The sequence below is a fragment of the Clytia hemisphaerica genome, unplaced genomic scaffold (assembly GCF_902728285.1).
Source record: "Clytia hemisphaerica strain Z4C2 unplaced genomic scaffold, Clytia hemisphaerica genome assembly, whole genome shotgun sequence".
Lineage (NCBI taxonomy): Eukaryota > Metazoa > Cnidaria > Hydrozoa > Leptothecata > Clytiidae > Clytia > Clytia hemisphaerica.
The window spans coordinates 242,692-258,003 of record NW_027104475.1 but is presented as its reverse complement, the minus strand read 5'-3'; the positions used below and the strand labels follow the sequence as shown (position 1 = coordinate 258,003).

Here is a 15,312-nt window from a genome sequence, read left to right as displayed (position 1 = left end):
TCTTGAAGTCTCAATAAAACAAATGAACCAAGAAGAAAAAATCCATAATGAGCTGGATTTTCACAGAAAAGCCACAGCCATTTTGTCTTGTGTCTTCTTCTATCAGCGTGTTTTTGATCGTTTGAACCAAGCTCGGCCTTTAAACTTAGGCAGTTTTCACCACGGAGCGACTAACCAGTCTCACTGGTTAGTCCAAGCAAAACCGCAAATTTTTTTTTATGCCAAAGAGTTATCGTCCGTTTCTTCGAAACTCTCCCGCCGATTTTTTTCCGTATACCGCCATAACGCCATACCGCCATTTTTTCCCGCCTTTACTATCACTGTAACGGACAATAACATCGTCTATACCAAACGTGGAAACATCATTAATTACACAAGGAAGTGACCAGTTTTAAAAAGTATTTTTTTGTTGGCAATGCATCCAAGAAGTTATTAGAAATTCCCCCTCACGGTTTTCGATTAGTTTCATTGTAAGTTAAAGTTCAGACAATTCAGATCTTTTATAATCTTCGAGTCGATCCGGATCACTCCGCGCATGGTATGCATTCAGAGCTATAGGCAAGGGATTCTACCTCGGATATCTTGATCCTTTTCATCTAGATTTTGTGATTCAGTACAGGCATTGCGATATAATCTGTCTGGATATTAGAATCCAGGATAGTCATTTTAGTTTCAGATTTCACAAAACTTGTAACACTCCTGTCTCACAGACACGAAGAGACCAATCCCACTGGAAATATGGTCAAAGTTTCGTCTCCGATGAGAAAAATTCCTACATTATTAACCCACCGGAAAACTGACTATATTTTCATCCTTATTTAAAGCTCAATTGAAAAGATGGCACTTTGAAACCATCGCTTCTGGACTCGGTCTTAGAACATTAAAATTTCTAACCCACCAAAGTTCAGTGAGATAGGGGTGTCTTGTAAGTTTATAAAATGCGATGTCAACCTTTGAAGCAGATCGTTGTTCTAATTGGTTGCAAAGCTTCCGTATTTTGTATTGAGGGTATCAAATTATTGAAAAAACCTATTTTTTTACCCAATCATTTCGCTATAGAAAGTCACATACCGTTGAACTCACTAAAGGATTTTACTTTGCTTAAAAAAAACACAACCAATCTTAAGTGAGTTAAATTTTATTTCTTTGCTGTTTTTATCCATTTCTGACATCATGCAATGTGAAGGAACTTCTATAATTCGAATCTACCTGCAATTTGAACTGAAAATCTGATCCCCTCAGTTTTAAAATGCTCTCTATAATTCGAATCTTTCTATAATTCGAAGAAATTATAAGTCCCTTGAAAATCGAATTATGGAGAGGCAACTGTAGTCTTGCTTTATTTGTCACTTTAGAGAAAAGTTGACGTGCAGGAAAGTAGCAAAACTGAGTATATACGACGACAATAAAATAATCTTTTTCGAAACCTTCCTCGTATGATTGAGAAACCAAGCTCATAAGGAACTAGCTATTAAGGTTTTTGAGGTAATTAAAAAACAACAAGCCAAGCGTAGGCATATCAATAATTTAATTTGATTTACACAAATCCTAACTTAAAGATAAGCTTTAAGATATAGCATAGAGGTGGTGCATCTTTATGCTGACTAAGCAAAAAAAAAATCAAAAAAATAATCTTTTAAAAATTTGTACTCTCGCAGCGCCGAAAGTAACGTTTATTATTAATCCCAGACGGACATTTTTTAAATATTAAAGTTATGACAAATATGGTTGATGAGACTTTTTCACTTTCTGACATGTAACGCTAAATAGATCTACTTTGGCTTTCTCAAGCCATGACAGTTGAATTTTACCAAAATTTACCATCATGAATGAGTAGACCATAGCTGTAAAACACAGTTCGGTACCGGCGATTTGTTCAATCAGAACAAACACCAGACATGGCGGGAAACAAAGAGTAAGTGAACGGTCTTGATTGGTCAAATTGTAGGTACCGAACCGAACTTTGGTCTACTTTTAAAGAAGCTAGCTGATTAAGGGTGCATTGTAAGGCTTTCCAAAGTGCACTGCGAGGGTCGAAATGAGAGAAAGTGCACTCTAAGAGTGTAAAAATTGATAAAAACAGTTTTCAGGCAAAATCTTTTGTAATTTCCTACTTTTTAAGAAGCAAGAAAGTGTACCATCAGCTTATCGCCTACTCAAAAAGTATTATCTACACCATATTTCGTTTGGCGATCAAGCCAAGCCTGTTACACAACTGACAAAATGAAATCTGCATAAACAATAAAGTAACATTAAGAAGTGAAACATCAGCCTTTTTCTTTGGGCCTTGGTACAATGATTTTCGTGGAAAATCCACGTCTAGTAGGCAACATATTACTCAGAAATTATTGTTTACGTAAATAGGATCATCTGACCACAACAAAACATAATTGTTTCATGCTTGTTTATGACTTTGATTACCTATGTATGTTTTTTGTCATATTTTGAAAGGGTTTTTCCAAATAAACATTCATACGTGGAACTTTTGCAAAAATGGGTACTGTAGCATTTTTAGATTTTCGATTGAGAAGTCAACATTATTTCTATGTAAACAAACCCGGTGTTACGTTTTCCTTTTACTCCCTATCACAAACCCTTGCCACGCTTTAAAAAATTGGCCAAAAACATTCCCTAAATTTCATCATTTCCATTGAAGATTACATATCACAGTGAGTAATGTACTAAGTATTTGAGTTGATAACAAAAATATATAAGATATCCTCACCCACCGACGGGAAATTCTATCCCAACTAGCAAAAGACTCTCAACAGCTCACAGGAAGACTGGGTTATTCCTAGCAACCTGTAGTGTAAAAGATAGACCCTCACAGGTTAATAAGGTGCGCAAGGTTGTTGGTTTAATCCCCGGCCGGATCATACCAAAGACTTGGTACTTTGTACAAAATGGCACTTGATGTCTTGCTGTTTGATGCTCAACATTTAAAGAGAAGGCTCAAGGGTAAGTAGAGCATTCTGGGAAAACAAGAGTTGCACCGATAGCTATCGAAAGATTATTTGTATAAGACCTTTCGAAAAGAACTTTCAGCTATCAATATCACTTTCTACTCCTCTTTGATGAATTAAAAAAGGGAAATGTACCTCTATTTTCTTAGCGTAACAGAGCTCATTATTCCAATTAATCATTGTTGCTATCTTGGTTTTATAAGTAGGTATGCTAATGGTGCACAATAAAGATTTGGAGCCAGAATAATGATGACTCTTTTAATACTCATTTCGTACCCAGAGCCACTTTTTAGTACTTTTTTTATATCAACGATTGGAACATTCGTTTAGTATTGCGAGCTAAGGGACTGGATTCGAGTTTGAAAAGGTACACGACGTTGTTTTAACGCCCATTCAACGTTATTCGTTTCGACTTCTTACACCAGCTGGAAAAATGTGAGAAAAATAACTAAAATAACTAAAATATATTCTTTTTCGCAAAAAATTCTCATTTCTTGACAGAATGTTTGATTGGTTTGATTTATATATTCAGAAAAATTAAAAAAAAAAAAAAAAGGAAAAAACGTATACTTATAAAAATATTAGTCCCTTTTTATGTTTCCTCTTTATTTTATTTAGTATTTTCAACACTTTCTCTCCTTGAGGCCCTTGAGGTCAGATCTCTGATCTTCACCATATATGGTATGAAAAAATAAAGTGTTTTCTCCTGTCAGACCTACAAACTACAAAGAGTGATCGAACTCTTTTCCTCTTAGAGAGACGATGTTACAATGAAAGGATAATCAGTCCTCTATGGGTCCCTCTGTCTTTATCCTGGCTTGGGACATGCTGACTGTCATTTAACCCTTTGACTCCGCTGTCGACCGCTGTGTTTGACCCTACAGCGCGCAGTGGTTTTTCATAAAAAGTCACCTTTTACGCAAACCGGTATAACTTTTAAACAAAACAACTTCAGCTAAAAAGTTATATATCTTTGAAAAGGAAAATTTATCTGCTTTCTTCTGAGCCATAACATAACTCCTATACTGCATTTTATCTCAGTCAAAGTTTCAAAAGGTTCAACACTACATTTTACGACACCGAAAATGCAAAATATGGGCCAATGAAAATCTATTTTTTCAAAAGCTATTTTAGTGAAAAACAAATAAAAAACTTACAGAACAGCAGTAGAAGACATTGATGTGTTGAAGGATAAAAAAATTCTGCACTAAAACTGCCAAAATACTTGAAGAAATCTCAAATCCTTACCTCTAACTTTCATAACAGTCATTTCACCGCCTCCATCTTGAATTTGAACGTTTTTCAAATGTTTGTTTTGATTGCGCACTTCATCCTAACCCTTTGAAACCTATACTTTCCGGAATGGAAATTTATCGCTCTTTTCAAATATCATAACCATTTGATTCTCACAACAACAGAAAACTAAATATCATTGCTTAAATGACCATACATATAAAAGACGCGTATACGCGTCTCTCGTATATAGGCACGGACGCGTATACGCGTCTCTCGTGGGCTAAGGGTTAAGACAGTCAGGCGACATTACCCCAGCGGCCTGTATACAAGATGACAAAAGACTCCAGGTAGACTTACATGAGAAGAAAACTAAATATGAATCAACAAAGGTGTAAACACTTTAGACTCCTTTGGAGCCGACTGCACTAGCTACATCATAAATATTTCCAAACTTTAAACCCAGGGTCGCATATCAAAATTATACCCTTGAAAATCAGGTGAAATCAAGACATCATAATCCTAAGAGAGAAAAAACACTTAACCATTGAGACGATGAGAAAATTAACACGCCTACATACTAAAATTTCAATTAAAAAAAAAATTACGGAATGAAGAGTTCATGCATTTACTGATAACGTGATTATAGCCATATTAATTATATGTGGGAGTTTTAGAAATTGAAAAGTTGTGTGAAAATAATTAATACCGCTATTGCATTTCGTTCTTTTAATTATGCCAGTACTTGTTCTTTAATAAACAATATATAAGTTAATTATGTTGGTCAAAAATGATCAATTGTATGACTAACGAGCATGCATCATCTCAGTTGTTCGGTGTAGAAATATGAACGCAATTCTGCAATAGTAGATCAATAAGGAATAGCTGAAGGATAGAGTTGAATCTCCTATGCAGGGTTTGAAGTCGTGCGATAATAGATAGATAGATAGATAGATAGAAGTCTTTTTAGCCGCTAAAAAAGGTGCCACACGAGGAACTGATTTTTCTATTTTGGTGTTTTTGCGACTTACCTGAGATTAACTCGTGGAAGTGAAAAAGGTACCCTGACCAGCGGCATATTCCCGTACCCCTTTTGCCCAATTACCCTAGTCCCTGGATGAGCTAGCCTGCATTTGAGTACTTTATATGGTTTTACAAGGTGGTTAATAATCCTCTTATTTCACCCAGTGTAAGATGTAGAAGTAGAGATAATGAAAGACAAATTCTTATCTTTTTCATTACTACAACGCAATTGCCATGCTAATCACTAATATAAATCTCTAGTCTGTCCATTAATCTTCGTTATCAGCAAGGAAGGAAAACAACTTTTTCATATATAAAACTGCATTGCAAAACGAGTCAAGGCCGTCGGTTTATCTTTTAATTTGTTTACAAGGTCATATATAAGTCTCTGTGAAGTCAAGAGTACGCTGATCCGTGGCTTGGTATTAACTTTTGTAATTATAATTATGCTTCATGATTAAAAAACTTGTTTCGAACACCACTGTCAAAGTGGGTCACTTTTATAACTACCTTTGGAATATTACATAAACAAGTTAAATGACCATTTTCTAGGTTATGGAATCAGTAGCGTGGGTGGTAGTGGAGGCAGAAGGGTATCCCCCCAGTGGTAGATTTTTAGGGGCCTGAAAATGAACAAAAAACACTATAGATTGGGCCATTCCATTTTATATCCATACAATGGGGTGAACGAACATTTCCAGACGGTAATCCGAGAAATATTTCCAGGGGGTGTTTTTTCATTTTTCCAAGGGGGTAAAAAGTTATTCTAAAATTTCCAGGGTGTAAGACTAATTTTGTTCGTCCACCCTCACTTTAAGGGGTGAAAAGAATTTTTCCGAGGCTATTTTTTGCAAATTTTGCCATTTTCCAGGGGGGATTACACATTTTGAATAATTTTCTTTCGGCTTGAAAAGGTTGGTCTACCCCACTGTATGTTTTTTTTAATGGAATAGCCCATTGCTAATTTCGTTAAATCTTCTAAACTAAAATTAGCATTTTTTGACCGAAAAGTGCCAAGAGTTTTCGTGTTTACTTCCATCGCGTAATAATATCTTCCTATTGGGTGCACCAAAATAACTATTTTGGAAACTTTCCTCTCAATTTCATCCAAATATTTGGTCGACCAACCATGCTATACTATGGGAATTTCAAATTCCTTTGATCATCGATACTTCATCCAAGATCCTGGATGACTGCCATGGTCACCCATTTAACTGCCGTTCGTATTTTTTAAGGGTCTGATTTGCCACGGAAAGAAATGAAGGTTCGACCTATTTGCCAGATGTCGGTATATGCCGACTAGGTGAGCAAAGGCAATATAGAGCCGTACATCAACATCAACTTTGCTTTGTATTGATTTCACTTACTGTCGCCCTCGATATCCTCCGGTACATAAACTGGGCACTGTGAGAGACGGTTAGGCAATGATTATAAAGGGTGGTCTAAAGATCGAGTTTAGATTTTCATAGCGCATCGAAGGCAAAGAGGAAGCATCTCTACGCTGCAAACGTTCGTCCGGAAATCACATTCAGCTTGCTCTATGTTTAATCACCACTATTTCTATGTTTAACTTTTTGTAATGACGGATTCAGTAAATGGCGCACGGTTTGTTGGCAAAGGAAGTACCGCTCTCATCAACGTCAATAGAAGATTTGAGTCAAAGATTTTGTGTTTATAACGGAATGTTGTTGAATATTTCACAAGGAAAGTTCCCCAAGTTCTTTTAATTGGTCATTAGTTACATTTTTAGCCAATCAAACCTCCTATTTACTTAAAATGACGTATTCCATTGTGTTTCCTTAACCAATGAGAAAGATTCCTAATAAAAAGCTTTTACGAGCCGTTGTAATGGACAATTAAAACATAAATTCATATAACGAGCTTTTCAAAGGGTCGTTAATTTAATCGAGCGATAGAAATTGGCATGAGAGCATGCTTATATTCTCCTGGGAACATCCTTACTAATTAAGGTTACTGAGGAACTTGCGACTGTTTGTTGTTTTTGTTAATTTTCTATTTTTTGTCTTGTGACCTGTGTTGTTTTTGAGTCAGCTTTTGTATTTATTCATTTTGGCGTTTCAGCTTTACAGTGTGTTTCACCTTGAGAGAAAATGCATCTAAAATTTCAGGATTCAGTGTATGAACGGTTCAACATATCAATGTTCGAGTATGAGAATTAACATGTAATTGGCTGACCTTGGGTTTACAGCGATCTATTTACTTTGCAGATAACCAGACTTTGTTGCAAAAAATAATCAATTTTTCGTAAATTCAAGCTTGCTTACTTTCGTTTAGTTTCTAAAAAGGTAGAATAAAAACAATTCTTTAATGAAAGAAAAGCCAAATACTTTTAATAATTGAAAGCCAAAAAGGTTAACATTGAAAAATAAAGAACGACTGCAAAACGGTAACCATGACGATTATCCAGCCTCGTCTTGAAACGTACATTTGTACAATGGAATTCGATCCTGCTGAGCCGAATCCACAATTACACATTTCAAATATCGAACCAGTTCACCAACAGAGATCAACCAATCAACAAAGATTTCAGTTTCCGCCCTCAACATCAAATCAGGGGCGGTCACCCACACCACCAAGAGGCTCACCTCCAACACCTAGAGATAACTCAGGGCGACCCATAACACCTCCAAGAAATTCTGGACAATCATCACCAAACAATCTGTATTCTCCAACTAGAAGAGGCTCTAACGGACTATCATATTCCCAGGGAGAGCAATATTTTCATGGATCACAAACTCTGTCCCAGCTCCCAACTTCTGGAAGACGCCAATCGCCGCCCTATTGTCCAGCACCACGAATACCATCATCACCAGTTACACCACAAAGATCTCAAGCATCTTTACAGACACCACAAATAGGGTTATCGTCGTCTCAACCGAATCTGAGAGGACACCTGCCATCGCCTACCCATAGAAGACAACAAGCGACTCCATTGGCAGGAGTTCCTTCTAGATCAACTGCTTCTCTACCAAGCCATAACACTAATAGACAACGTCCAAGACCACTACGACATATCGGTAACGAGGACATTACCAATAGATCAGCTTCAAATTCTTCACCTTACCACACATTTTTTCAAGGAGCTCCAGCAACTCCAGCAATACCTCTATCCCCAACAACACCAATGTCTCCATCGGGCCCATGGAATCAGGCTTGGGGTGCCTCCAACACTCACCCATCAACTGAATATGTCAGATACATTGATGGCAAACTAGAAGTCAAAGAAAAAAAAGCCTTATTGGTACGTAAATTATTCGTCCTCAATATATACCCCCGAGGAAGGGGGGGGGGGTAATTAGGCAAGTGAAGGTACGGGTATGCACTGCCCTTAAGGGTAACTTTTTGGAGCCTCGAAGTCCCTGGAAGGATTGAAAGAATCAGTCGGGGTCCGATAAATAGGAAAATTTCAATCTTTTACCCCCAACGTCGAAATTTTGTCAAAGTAGTCCCAATGTAAGGGTCATAAAATTCGCGAGATTCTTCAATTTTCTACTCTTTTACGTCTTGACCTTTTTTTAAAAACTTTTTAATGTATTAGTGATTGATTCAAAAACAGTGTTAGAATTTTGAGGATTATTTTCACTTTCAAATTTTGTTTCACTATTTTCATAATCACCTAAAAAGTTACAATTAATGCCATTATTGTCAAAGGCCTATCATAAATACCATAGGATTGAAATAATTTTCAACTGATGATCGTCTCCACTGCGTGAAACTATTAGTATTGAAATAAAACACATCAACTTCATTCGACAATAATATATATGCTTCCGATTCCGATTGGTCAAGCACTCTTCTGACGAATGAGAGTTCAATTCAACAAGAAGTTAGGATTGAAATAAAAATTTATTTTATAAAAACGTATAATTAATCCACCAAGTTTGGCAATCAGTTTTCAGTATCGCAGAGCTATCTATCTATCCTTCTAGGATCGATACAACGAATATTGGTATGTTGTCAAAGGGAAAGTCGTCAACAATGTATTAAGCTCTGTGAAACTTTTCAAATTCAAAGACAGTAATACACATTTAGAAGAACATGTACGTATATTTTTTTGATTCTTTCAGCTCTCCTTACTCCCTGATTATAAGCTTATCATCAATCTCATATGAATATGTCGACTACCTTATCGGTCCTTTTAACACCGGCCCTTAATGGCGTTATTTTTGGGCTCGTGGCGTAATAAGGGCCAGCGTAAAAGGGGCCGGCGTTAAATTAGGGTCGGCGTAAAAAGGGCTGATAAGGTATATCAAGAAAATATAAAGATTACGCCAGCATGAAACCCCGTGTAGCAGTTGTAAATTAGTTCCTTATTTCTCGATATTTCGCTCGATTTCTTCCGAATTTTCTTGAGCACTTTGTGATTCTATTTATTTCACTGTATGTCGATCATATCAACTTTGGAAAAAAATTATTCAATTATTTCGAGATTTTTCTCAGAACAATAGAAGGAATAGAAGAAATGAAAGTGCCAAATATCCGAAATGGAAAACTGTTCTGTTGAAAATTATAGTTCTCAGGTATGCTGCGCTGGTAATCACTCTACTTCTGCTCTTCAGTTTATAGAGTCTTGCGACCTGAGTCTGGACCGACAACTATCTGTGACAAACATATTCCAAGATCCGAAAAAAGGAAAATATTCATTCGACTTGTTCAACAACAAAACAAAAATGTCATTTCGAACTTACGACAAAATGATCATGTACCGTTGGATCTACGTTTTCCATGATTTAATCGCTCAAGGAAAAAGTGCAGATGAATTGCCCAATTTGGTGAACAATAAAATTCCAAGCTGTATATTTTATATAGGTAGGGATAATTTGAAAAATTGAAGAAAGTGATTAATCATTAAGAATGTAATGTGTGCGTAATGACCCAAAGTTCTAATTGTAAAGGTTTTCTGAAAAATAGATCTTAATGCAGACAAAGGCAAAGCTAGAGTCAAGCATAAATTAACAACAAACTCTTTGTTCATCGAGGCATAGCGGCGTATCTTAAAATTTCTTCTATTTATATATAGTCGGTGATGATGGTGAACTTGTACCAAGATATCAAAACCTTCCAACAAGACAACCCTCACAAATCTTAGCTGACGGTGAGACTTGTAAATATCCTTAGCTCTGACACAACATTATTGTAGACGCTGCTTATGGTTTTTATAACGTTGTATCTCCTCATGGGTATGCCATAGGTAATTTATAGCGAATTCAGATTATTAATCATATCATACTTGAGTGATACTTTTTACCCCAGGGAAGGAAAGCTGAAATAAAGCCAAATTTGAAACCAGAACATTTGGAGTGGGAGGGCAAAACATTTAGAAAAGATTGCCGCTCGCTACGTTTAAGTGATGAAGAAAACTGTATCTTCTAAACATCATAAAAAACCTTTGATTAGATAAAAACACACTAATGACATATCATCAAGTGTATATCTAATCAAAATTAACATTTTATCCACAGCTCCTCTTCCACCAAGACCACCACGACGGCCCTCTGACCCAAATATAACGAATTTCTATACACCTCACCATCAAACTATTGCTAAAAGGAACAGTGTGCCGCCAAGAGGACCACCCTCTAGACAAGGAAGCTTTGATAAAAACAGCCCTGTTTCCCCAAGAGGTCCACCTTCAAGACAACCAAGTTTTGAGATCAACAACAACAGAGGAATGCCATCTAGACAAAAAAGCTTTGAACGATGTAAAAATCCTGAAGCTGAACTGTTTAAAGTCGGTTTACAGAATCGTGTCAAATATTACCATCGTGGTATGAAAAGACAAGAAGCTGAACAGTTACTTGAAACAAGACCCATTGGAACTTATTTAATTCGAGATTGTAGCAGAGATGAAAAATTCTTTGTTTTGAGTTATAGAGATTATATTGTAGTCAAGCACCTTGAAATTACGTATAAGGGGACTGGTAATTACAGCTTTGATGAAAAAAATGAGGTATTATTTCCAATTCTTTTGTGCTTTTGGAGAATGTGGTCTTTTTGAAACTTGGATACACAGATATAAAACTTTTGATACTACATATATCTCTCCTGTGCAATGATCTCTCTTATAGTCTAGGGCTTATTATAAGTATGTCTTGTCTTGTTTTAATTTAGTCTTTTGTTCAAATTTTGTTCAAATTTTGATCTCCTACTGTAAACGCATTACAATAAAGCCTCATAATCTTTCTTGTTGGTACTTCACCATGGCAACCATACATTTGAAATGAGGCTAAATAACATTACAGTAGTAGAAAGCAAACGATTATTGTACAATTTCTTTCTGCTGTTTTTTTCTCTCAGTACGTGACAGCCGAGTTTGTTTCACCAGAAGTTGGAGTAGAGCTCTTTATTGAACAAAAACACCGAGCTAATCGTCAAGAGTTTCATCCCCATTCATTGACAGGTAAATATCCTATTAAAGAGACGGCTCAAATCAACTGGAATAAGAACTTGTAATTTCTTTTCCGAGATCAAGCTGTTCTTTCTTTTCGTGATTTCAGGCTCGAATTCGTTCACGTTTTTAACCCACTTACTTAATTCACTTTTTGGCTTGAAGAGGTCTAAAATACAGTATTTTCTTGGCAATTTTCGATTCCTGAGGCTGATATTATTCTTAAATTATTTTCAGGTTTTGGGCAAATTTACCTCTTTCCAGAATAATCGGAGAAATGTCAAGCAGGAAATGATTATGCAATACTTTCCTTGACTTTTCTTTCCTATAGGTGCCTCTTGAGTTATTTCAATAATTGTCTAAGTATACCAGGTAGGGACCTCGACAAAAACTATATCTGTGTGGCAAAAGCTCAATTTTCGTTTTGCTTCTTTTTCATAGACATCTTCAGAAGACCACCATCTCCGGAAAATTCTTTACCACCTTTTACCCAAAAGAAACTGATACCAACATCTCCTGGTCACGAGTATGAAGAAGTTAAAGATACCGTCATCAGTTCTGGGAGAAGAAATTCAACAAAAAGTGGTAAGAGTACAGAATATAGCTTTTAGCATATTCATTCATTTTAGCATATTCTTAGGCTAACACGCCAGCCAAAGTTCGAAATTATGTCAGACAAACTTTTAGCATGTTTCTAGAGTAGGGCGTTAATCGAAATTCGAAATGATGTCAAATAAAAGTGATCGTATGAACTATGAGTTAGGTAATCGTTGAAGCTAAATTTGTAAGGTTGCAAATTGTTTTAAAAATGTCTGAAACAATCTTCATAAAATTTCTTGTAATTGGTGAGCAGCAGTAAACTTGGAGGATGGAACCAAAAAGAATTATCACTTAAGTGTATTTTTGTGTAAGAACGACAGGTCATTGTTGTTATTCGTGTTAATTAATTACTCCTTTCTCATTTAGATATATCGGCGATCTATTTCCACATCGACAGAGCCACCACCAAAGATCCAAAGGATCCTAAGTATGTGAACTATCCACGCAGAGGCTCAGGTATGTTTTATTTGCAGTAGTTTAATCCGGGAGTTTAATGTTTCAACTTATAAAATGGAGTCTGGTAATGTCCAAGAAATTGTACCTTTTTGAAAGATCGAAGATTTATGTAAGGCTTACAAATATCAAGTCACCTTCTAAAGGCTCACAACAATCACAAAAAACGTTAATTTTCCCTCTAAAAGGTCACCAAACAAACTTTCGGGATATTCTAAAGCTTTTCCAAAAATGTTTCTCACAACACTTTCAACAATTTCAAACCCGAATTCATTTTTCCAGCACCAGATCCCACCCCTTCAACAAATAACCAAAGATATGTGAATTATCCTCCACCATATAATTCAGTGTTACAAGATTATGAAAGTGTGACAAGTCTAAATGGCGGTAAGTGAGATTAAATTGATAAAAATCATTGTGTGTCTAGCTCATTGATCTATATTTATACTAGAAATACGAATAAATATAGTGAATATGAAATAAGCTAAACCAAACCTCCAAGATTGAACACCCACAGCTCCAAGAATAGAAATTATACCATGATTCTACCATGAGTTATTTGAGTTTATGATAATATTCCACTCATCATTATCTTTTTAAACAGAGACGAAAATTTTCAATTCAAATTTAATGAGAGGTTATGTTTGCATTTCTTAGTACTGGAATATTATTTGAAAATACTTCTTAATTTTCTTATTATTGACATTTCAGGCAAGGAAAGACGGCGTTCAAACTCCGACGAGGAACATCATTACGTCAATGGTAACCAAGGTAACGAAGAGCCTCATTATGAGAATGGGACTAAGTACGAGGATGGGAATGGTTACACGCGGATGGAAAACCCCTACATACGAATGGGGCGTAATGGAGCAACCACACCCAATGGGCGTGAAAGTAAGTAATTTTCTCCCCGCTACTTTTTTTTTGGAACACTTAATGCAATTCTTTTCCATTGAATCTTAAATGGTAAAAAATAAAGTCAATTTCCCAGTTGGGCTTTAATTGTACAATTGTAGGCTATTTCCCCCTCCGGTGAGTGTGCTCTCTAGTGCACACTCAAAGTGAGCATGGTACTCTCGGGTGAAACAAGGCATGTCCCAAATATATTTTGCGTGACGCGCACCGCTTCCAATTATTCCTTAACGTTCATATATAGCTCAAAAGAATCATATCAACGATTGGATTTCAAAAAGTGCTGGGTCAAAAATTTGCATTAAGCCAATCTCAAGATATCGGTCAAAAATTGATTTTGACGTTATAAAATACATCGAAAAAACACGTCATAAGTAAGATTCAAATGACCTCATTATTGAAAAACAGCGATAACTTCAATTTTATTAATGCAATCAACACCAAGTTTTGACAGGAGTTGTAAATTAATGATTCTAAAATATTTGTTCAAAAATTTTCAGAAAATTTGAATGACGTCATTTGTTGTCGGGAAAAATTAAAATATGTCAAAAAATGCTGACGTCATCATGAATTTTAAAATTTTTTTCATGAAATATTTTAGAATCGTTAATTTACATCTTCAGTCAAAATTTTACTTGATTGTAGTAAGTTAATCGAAATTATCGCCTTTTTTCAATAATAACGTCATTTAAATTGTCTTTTTGACGTGTTTTTTCGATGTATTTTATAACGTCAAAATCAGTTTTTGGCCGATATCTTGAGATTGGCTTGATGTAAATTTTTAACCCAGCACTTTTCGAAATTCCCGTGTTGATACGATTCTTTTGAGCTATATATGAAAGTTAATGAATAATGAGAAGCGGTGTGCGTCACGCAAAATATATTTGGGACATGCCTTGTTTCACCCAAGCTACTCGATTAGCTCAATTATTTGATAATTTGAAAGTCACGGTCAACAAGAAACACTTATAAACGACGCCCTACCATTCGATACGCTTTTTTACGATGAAAATCTGATCCCCTTTGACTATCGAATTGGAGAGCGTCAGCTGAGAAAAAGGCAAAGTCAGTGGTTGCAATTTGCTTGGCTAAGCCAAGATATACGGACATGAATATTTTGACACGCTTTGATAATTATATTTCATTTTCTTTCTAGTACATGGAGACACAGGTGCCGTAGAGCATGAAGAGAATGTCAAACACGAACCTTGAAGTAAACACAATTTCATGTAATAATTGTTGTGTCAACGGTGGTCCTAAATAGACACAAAGTGCGACTTTCAAAACGGTAGAATCAATAGAAAGAAGCAATGTTTTGGTTACAACACGTCATCTTCCTTCGCTTCGAGCGTAACTCTTCGGGATATGCGCCCTGCTCTGATTTTGAATATTGATTTGAATAAGAAGTAAAAGCCTGGAGCTCTATTTTTGGATGGTATTGGATAAAACTTTTGAGTTATATTGCATTGTTGGGTTGACACCTTTTTAATTTTCGTTTGATAAACTATATCATCATACAAGCCTATAATCACAGGCAAGAACCTTGCAAACTTCCCAATATCTTAAGGTCAATTGTGGACAGAATGTGACCCTCTAATAGTTACTAAAACCGTAGTTTAGCAAGCTAGATGACTAATTCAGACATAGTAGAAATAAAGCTAAAAGTAATGGAGGAAACAATTTTAGTTATACAAACTAAATCCATCGATGCTAAATCCC

At 35.9% G+C, this 15,312-nt stretch overlaps 1 protein-coding gene across 1 annotated transcript; it reads left to right on the top strand.

Moving 5' to 3' along the window:
• Positions 1 to 7,141: 7,141 nt before the first annotated feature.
• LOC136821401 (uncharacterized) lies at positions 7,142 to 15,312 on the top strand. Its single transcript, XM_067077638.1, has 11 exons — positions 7,142 to 8,481; positions 9,170 to 9,280; positions 9,800 to 10,049; positions 10,261 to 10,335; positions 10,703 to 11,190; positions 11,538 to 11,640; positions 12,070 to 12,213; positions 12,595 to 12,684; positions 12,964 to 13,068; positions 13,393 to 13,575; positions 14,750 to 15,312. The coding sequence occupies exons 1-11, from the start codon at positions 7,633 to 7,635 to the stop codon at positions 14,803 to 14,805; spliced, it is 2,454 nt and encodes an 817-aa protein (XP_066933739.1). The 5' UTR covers positions 7,142 to 7,632; the 3' UTR covers positions 14,806 to 15,312.

Bases quoted from the DNA above. Each gene is read 5' to 3' on its own strand.
- LOC136821401 (XM_067077638.1), top strand. From the start codon at position 7,633: ATGACGATTATCCAGCCTCGTCTTGAAACGTACATTTGTACAATGGAA. The intron at 10,050-10,260 runs GTAGGGATAATT...ATTTATATATAG, and splicing joins AAGCTGTATATTTTATATAG to TCGGTGATGATGGTGAACTT. The intron at 11,641-12,069 runs GTAAATATCCTA...TCTTTTTCATAG, and splicing joins TCATCCCCATTCATTGACAG to ACATCTTCAGAAGACCACCA.